This window comes from Portunus trituberculatus, chromosome 13 (assembly GCF_017591435.1).
Source record: "Portunus trituberculatus isolate SZX2019 chromosome 13, ASM1759143v1, whole genome shotgun sequence".
Taxonomy (NCBI): domain Eukaryota; kingdom Metazoa; phylum Arthropoda; class Malacostraca; order Decapoda; family Portunidae; genus Portunus; species Portunus trituberculatus.
The window spans coordinates 2,414,153-2,421,780 of NC_059267.1; the positions used below are offsets into that span (position 1 = coordinate 2,414,153).

Here is a 7,628-nt window from a genome sequence, read left to right on the forward strand (position 1 = left end):
TTGTTCAATCTTCAGTAATGCATCTCTACTTAGGAAGTGCCTCAGTAATGGTGTCAGTAATGTCAGCACGCGGGCCAGGTGTACGTACAATTCTTCTATAAGTTCCCTTCAACTTCCACGCCATTCCAAATTATTAATGCTTTACAAATTGAAGTAAGATCAACTGATACATAGCGACAGTATGACAGGAGGTGTAATATATAGTGACACTACAATCAACCTTATATTTCACCATTGCTCTTTACATATATTCCCAGCTAAGCACTACAAGCAATACATAGACTTGGAATTACAAATGCATGTGTTTTGATCTAGTTATAGCTATACACTGAGCCTGAAATATACTCCTTTGGGCTTGTGTTTGTCTGTATTAGTATGGTCCTTCCTTGACTGTGTGTGTGTGTGTGTGTGTGTGTGTGTGTGTGTGTGTGTGTGTGTGTGTGTGTGTGTGTGTGTAGCGAATGAAAGATTATGAAGTGGGTTACTGAAAGAATTCTAGACAAAACAAGAATTAGGGAGGTGAAAGTAAGGAAGAAGTGCAAACAATGAGTGGAAAAGGAATGAAAGAGGAAGAAAGTAGCTATTGTGATATAGATACTACTGATCAAGGTCACTACAAGTCACTACAGGTCACTACATGTCATTACAGGTCAATACAGTTAGGAGGTGAAATTGTAGTAGCAGAAGACTGAAGAAATGCAAACATGACAGCTCTAATATAAACATTCCTTGGGTCCTGCAGGTGAAAGTTACAGATAATGGTTCCAGATCATTACAGGTAGAAGGAGGAAGAGGTGGAGGGGAAAGAATGGTAATACGAGAGTCAGAAGTGGAAGTGCAATAGTTTGAGTAGTAGTAGCTACTGTAACGGGTATTACAGGTGACAGTTTCAGGCGGTCACAGGTCCTTGTCGGGGTAGGGGCAGTGGAAGGCTCGGCAGGTGCCCTTGGAGTGAATGGTGCTGTAAGTGAGTCTCTGCTGGGCGAAATGTAGCGCTTGACCCGCCACGCCACCACCGCCGCCGCCATCCTGCCCTCGGAATAGCCTGCGGGATTAGGTTAGGTTAAGTTATATTGAAGCGATAGAGTGGAGAGAAGAATGTGTATTATCACGACACTGAGAGGAAGGAAAAAAATAAAACACAGAAGAAAAGACAGCATGGAGAGAAGTAGTGTTGCAAAGACATCAACTAACTAAATGAAGGAACTGACACTTACTGGAGGTACTTATTGAGAAAGGCAGTGTAGAGAGGCGTCCCTTCCAGCCCCACCATGAGCCTGCAGAAGGAGCGATGGAGGCAGCCTGGGTCATGCAGGGCAGCGGGCGGTGGCAGGAGGGACTCGAGGTCGCTTAGACTAATCTCCTGCATTATGCCCTTCTGTTTGGCCTGCAGGACGCCAACAACATCGGTGAGGGAGAAGTTGGCCTGGTTGGTGCAGTTAGGAGCTGGGGGGACGGCCAGATTGAGGGCGTCTGTCGTGCATGATAAGTTTGGCGCTGCACGTTTTCTCCGTCTGGTTGAGAATGGCATGAAAGACATGGCGCCGAGTAGAGAAGCTCCCTTATAGAACAGTTTCTTGAAGCCGCTCTCCTTCTCCTTCTTGATGTCCTTGAACATGTTCTTCATCATCTCGTCCCTCTGCTGCTCCTGTGCCTGGATCTGGAAGCGCAGCCCATTAATGTCCTGCAGAGTGCGCTGTTCATCCCTCAGTCGCTGCTCGTTCCTTAGGTACTGCATCTGGAGCTGTTCCTGCTGCAGTTGTAGTGGGTTGCGTGTGGTGCCCCGCGTGTCACTGGCGAGGAGGGAGGGCGTGTCTGCTTGCCTCACCCTCACAGGTCCTACAGCCACCACCGGGGCGCGCTGGAACAACCTCGGGGGCTTGGATTTCTTGTTAAACACAGAGAAGTGGCTCTTGAGAAGGGGAGGTGGTCTGGGGGGCGCAAGTACCACGGGTCTGGAGGTGGTGGGGGGTGGGGCCGGGGGTGCTGGGTCTGCTGGGGGTGCCCCGTATGTTGAAGGTGGTGTGGTGGGGTTGGCTGGGGGTGCTCCATAAACAGGGGGAGGTGCTGGAGGTGCAGGGTCAGCTGGGGGTGCTCTATACACAGGGGGAGGTGCAGGTGGTGTGGGGTCAGCTGGTGGTGCTCCATACACTGGAGGTGGGGGAGGTGCAGGAGAAGTGGGGTTGGCAGGGGTATTAGTCACAGGGGTAGGGGAACGTGGAAACCTAGTGGGGGTTGTGGAGCGCTGTAAAAGGAGGGTGGCGCACGTGGAGGGCGGTACATCATGGGTGGGTTGGCAGGTGGAGTCCCGTAGCCCCTCATGGGTGCAGGAGGACGTGGCGGAGCAGGAGGGGCACGTGGTGGAGGAGGTGGAGCAGGAGGTGGTCCGTAGTTTCTCATAGGTGGAGCTGCAGGTGGCGATCCGTAGCCCCTTCTTGGTGGTTCAGGTGGACTGGCAGGTGGAGTGGCGTAGCCTGACGAGGGAGGAGCGGGAGGCTGGGAGAAGGTTTCAAATGAATCGTCATTTGGATCCGCTGAGAATATAGACGAGTAGGATGAAACATTTGGGTCAGACTGCCCTCGGTGCCTCCTCTGCGTAGTCGAGGGCGGGGCTGGGGCATCCCTCTGCCTGCCGTACCCCATGTCCTGAAGGGGGTCGTCTTGGCGTTGGCCGTAACCCTCCATGTCCATCACATCATCTTGCTGTTCCTCACCGGAGCTGCTGTCGCTCTCGCTGAACTGACTGTAGTGGTAGTGGTAGTGGTAGTTGTGAGTGGTGATGGTGGTGTTCCGTGCGTCGTCACGCTGCTCGTCACTGGGCCGCTGAGAATACATGCCAGGGTCTGCAGGGCGTAAGATGGGGCGCCAAGAGTCTACATCATCCTCCAAGCTTTCAGGAGTCTCCAGGGGCAGGGGATCAGCAAGGAAGCTTTCAAAACTGTCATAGGGCCTCCTTCCTTCGTCCCGCGGTGGAAGGTAGCTTTCCGATGGCCTCCTGGTGGTGGTGGACACAGGCGGGGCCGGGGGGCGCACATCATCGGCTAGTGGTAGCTGGGGGTCGTCAGCCTGGGTTCTGATGGAGGATGGCACAGCTATGTAGTATTTAGGGGGTGGTGTAGGACCGTGCGTGACTGGGGCGCGGTAGGATCCTCCTGAGGGGAACACATCTTTTCTAGCTCCGTGAATGCCGCTAAGCACTGTGTATATGTCTGCCGGGGTGAAAGTCAAGCTGAGGTGTCCGATGCCTGTGGCCTCCTCACTGTCGCCGCCATCAGGAGGGGATGGGGGTAGTGGGTCGCGTTGCGTAGGGGCGCCGTAACTTCTGCGTGGAGGGGCGGGAGGCTCAGGATTGCGTGGAGGTGGAGGGTCGTCGCGCTGCGGAGGGCCGTATCTCCTGCGTGGCGCGGGCGGTGGAGGGTCATCTTGTCTTGGCGGAAGATACGAGTTCCTGCGTGGTGCAGGAGGTGAGGCGGGAGGTCTTGCATCCTTCACTGGAGGGAGACGGAATGAGTTGGGGTTCCTGGAGCGTGAGGAGCCCCGCACCATGGTCATGAGCGAGTGCAGAGTGTCGCGCTGCCGCCGGGTCAGCTCGGACAGGGAGTTAATGTGCTGGTCGAAGATGGACTTTGCTAACTTGAGCTGGAACTCCTCATCCTCGTCCTTGACCGGTGGACTCTCCAGGCTACGGATGATGTCCAGGGCCAGCCTGAGGTCCTCCAGACGCCTCCGTCTGGTTGCTGCAATGTTGTCCTTCTTTGAAAGCCTCTCACGGGTGCTGGACAGAGACACTTCCTCATTAGTGTCATCCAGGAACGAGTACAGATCAAGGGGGTCTTCATAAGAGGCAGAATCGTCATGGGCTTCCATGTGGGGGGACCCTGAGAGGGTCTCCAGAGCCAGCTGGAAGTCACCCTGGACGGCGTGAGGAAAAGTTGTGGAGGAGTCCTTCTTCATGGCGGTGGCATTGATCACGGCGGCCAGCTGAGGGGCGTAGCGCTCCAGCAACTGCAGGGCTGACAGTACATCCTCCTCCTCATCGTCTTTATTCTTACTCTTCATATCTTGCCCCATTTTCTCCTCTTTCGTAGAATCCTGCTGTGAAAGTTAATGGTGTATTTTAATGACCATCCAACTCATGTGTTGCCAAATACGTTGTGCTGAGTCAAAAAACAACAATAAACATAACAATCGTTACTCTGCCACCCACCTGAGCGTCCTGCATCTCACTGGTGGGCTGCACAGACTCCTGGGGCGGTGCTGCGGCCCGCTGGGTTTGTATTGGGTCCGGGAGGGAGAATGCCTGAAGACTGGCACTGCCCTGCTGCCTGACCTCCTCCTGGGAGAGCGGCAGCACAAGGCCGGACACTTGGAACAGACTGGCGGTGGTGCGGGGCGCCGCGGTGGTGAAGTACCTGCTGGCAGACACACCAGCGTCAGGGAAACTCGCCCCAGCGTTGGGCAGCTCATCAAACAGTGAGCCTCGCTTGGGGCTGCCCAGACCGGTGGACACTGTGGCCGAGGCGACTTTCTTCGCTTTGGGCTGCGGCAGGTTGTAGGTTCCTGAGGCGGGCAGCCCTCCAAAATCCGGGCCTGCAGCGTCCCACAGTCCCGCCTCCTGCAGTTCCTTGGTGCTGAGGGACATCTTAACGCCCCCGAACAGGGACTCGCCGCGATTCACACCCGTGTTGGGGGAAGGTCGCTGTCCCCCAAGGGTCATGGCCACGTCTTCGAAGAGGGACGAGCAGCTAACAACCAGCAGCCATCCAGCCACCGCCGCCACTTCTGCAGAAGGGGAAGGGCGTGTGGCTGTCACTCTTACACTCATTTCTCCTTCCTTCTTTTTGATCTCTACATCCATTCATTCATCCAGACCTTCCTACTCAAATGTCCACATAAACAGATGGATGAATCGATAGATACATTGACGTACATACATGCATACATACATACATACATACATACATACATACATACATACATGAATACATCAGCTTTGTCCAAATCCTGCTGACTCATCACAGTCAGTCATAATGAATAATAAGTATCACCATTATCTCTCTCTCTCTCTCTCTCTCTCTCTCTCTCTCTCTCTCTCTCTCTCTCTCTCTCTCTCTCTCTCTCTCTCTCTCTCTCTCTCTCTCTCTCTCTCTCTCTCTCTTACACACACACACACACACACACACACACACACACACACACACACACACACACACACACACACACACACACAGAGATCAGTGGCTTCACCATCCTAACTCACATTTACATAACCACTCCTGCAGAACTAGACACAATAAACACAAATAGAAACATATAAAAGGAAAGAAAATAGATAATTGCAGGAATCTTTGTTCGTAAAGTGATTACTACCTGCTGCATTATTGAAATAGAAAACGACGATAAACTTTGTGTGTGTGTGTGTCTGTCTGTCTGTGTCTGTCTATCTCTGTCTGTTTCTCTGTCTTTCTCTTTCTCTTCCTTCATAATACTTAATATTTTAACTCATATCTAACTAGGTACAATTTATAACTGTGGGATTAATGGCGTGTTATGTATTTCCAGGTAAAAAAAAAAAAAAGTGTGCCTGTAAACTTCTCGAAAAGCACCAAAGGAAGGATGCAGACACTGGTATGTTAACTGTCTGTGCTTGTAGTAGTAGTAGTAGTAATAGTAGTAATGGTGGTTGTAGTAGTAGTAGTAGTAGTAGTGGTGGTAGTTAGATATTTGTTTTAACAGAAGATGGCAATTCTAATAAACATTTTCACGCAGAGAGGGAAAAGTTATGCTAGAATTTTGTTAGACAACCGTGAAATGAGAGAGAGAGAGAGAGAGAGAGAGAGAGAGAGAGAGAGAGAGAGAGAGAGAGAGAGAGAGAGAGAGAGAAATGCATCAACTGATTAGAAAAAAAAAGTAAAATTAAAACCGGACAGATCACACACACACACACACACACACACACACACACACACACACACACACACACACACACACACACACACACACAGCCATTTTCATCTTATTATTCCATTCTTTTTTTTCTCTGCAAGTGATGACAGAACCCGAAAAGGTTACATAAGTTAAAGGTCATTAAGGTTACAGGTGAAAGGTGACACTCGGGAAGGGCGGGGCGGGACAGTGAGGAGAACGTGGTGAGAGAAGGTCGTGGTGAACAAAAAAAAATAAATAAATAAATAAAAAGGAAAGAGGAAGAAGATGAAGAAGCGAACAGTGATGGGAGAGAAAGAAGAGAATAGAAAGAATTGAAATGGTAGTTTGAACGAATTGGGGAAGAAGAGAAAGAGATGAGATAAAGAGGAAATGGAACAGGACTAGAGGAGGAAGAGGAAGCGGAGACGAACGGAGAAAAAGGGATAAGAAAGAGAGGAAAACAAGAGGAGGAAGAGGAAGAGGAGACGAACGGAGGAAGAAAAAGAGACAAGAAAGGAAAACCAGACTGGAGATAGAGAAAGTATGAGTAAAAGGGAGAAAAAGGGAAAATGAAGAAACGGACACTGATGGGAAAGGAAGAAGAGAATAGAAAAAAGGGAAATGATAGTTTAAACGAACGGGAGAAGAGGAAAAAGAGATGAGATAATTAAGAAATGGAAAGAAGAGACAAGAGGAGGAAGAGGAAGAGGAGACGAAAGGAGATAAGAGAGGGGATAAGAGAGAAAGGAAAACAAGATAAGAGAGAGAAAGTATGAGTAAAAAGGAAGAAGAGAAAGGGAAGATGAAGAGAAGATGAGAGAAGAAAAAGAATGAAACAAGAAAAGGATGAAAAGAAGACTGATGATAAATAGAGGGAGGAAAGAAAGATGGATAAAATAGGAAATAGGAAGAATAGAGAAGAGGAAAGTAAAGGAAGAAGAAAAAGAAAGAAAAAGTGATCGAAGGAAAGGGAGAAGAAATGTAATGTGAGAGAGAGAGAGAGAGAGAGAGAGAGAGAGAGAGAGAGAGAGAGAGAGAGAGAGAGAGCAAACAATGACATTTAGGACCGTAAAGACAATAGATAATAAAAGTAAGACACATTGAACAAGTACCCCCCTTAAAGTGCACACCTCTTCCCGTTTTCTTTCGCCAGGATACTTTAGGGCGACTTTCTTAGACCAGCCTGTTTATCTTCGTCATCTGAGAGAGAGAGAGAGAGAGAGAGAGAGAGAGAGAGAGAGAGAGAGAGAGATAGTACTGCTTTCTCCTGTTCATAGTTGACTTATTTCCTCCTCTATCGCTACCGAAGGAGGAGGAGGAGGAGGAGGAGGAGGAGGAGGAGGAGGAGGAGGAAGAAGAAGGAGGGAAAGGGGGAGGTAAGAGAGGAATGCTGTAGGAACTCGAATCTTGAGAGAGAGAGAGAGAGAGAGAGAGAGAGAGAGAGAGAGAGAGAGAGAGAGAGAGAGAGAGAGAGAGAGGAGGGGCACATCTCTTATAATTTAGGCCATAAGGGGAATAGAGAGCTACACACACACACACACACACACACACACACACACACACACACACACACACACACACACACACACACAAGGAACAATGCTAAGGGGATAATGCATTCTCTCTCTCTCTCTCTCTCTCTCTCTCTCTCTCTCTCTCTCTCTCTCTCTCTCTCTCTCTCTCTCTCTCTCTCTCTCTCT

At 49.9% G+C, this 7,628-nt stretch overlaps 2 protein-coding genes across 2 annotated transcripts in view; one reads left to right on the forward strand and one right to left on the reverse strand.

Moving 5' to 3' along the window:
- Positions 1–210: 210 nt before the first annotated feature.
- LOC123503267 (COPII coat assembly protein sec16-like) overlaps positions 211–7,628 on the reverse strand; it is an 8,172-nt gene continuing 754 nt past the window's right edge. The window contains 4 exon segments of the mRNA XM_045252892.1: positions 211–1,045; positions 1,218–2,332; positions 2,335–4,095; positions 4,208–4,782. Coding sequence (XP_045108827.1) covers positions 898–1,045; positions 1,218–2,332; positions 2,335–4,095; positions 4,208–4,782 — 3,599 coding nt within the window. The 3' untranslated portion in view covers positions 211–897.
- The window catches only part of LOC123503264 (E3 ubiquitin-protein ligase TTC3-like), a 49,579-nt gene continuing 47,530 nt past the window's right edge, over positions 5,580–7,628 (forward strand). The window contains exon 1 of the mRNA XM_045252888.1: positions 5,580–5,628. The gene's annotated coding sequence lies outside the window, so the exon portion shown is untranslated. The remainder of the gene's footprint in view (positions 5,629–7,628) is intronic.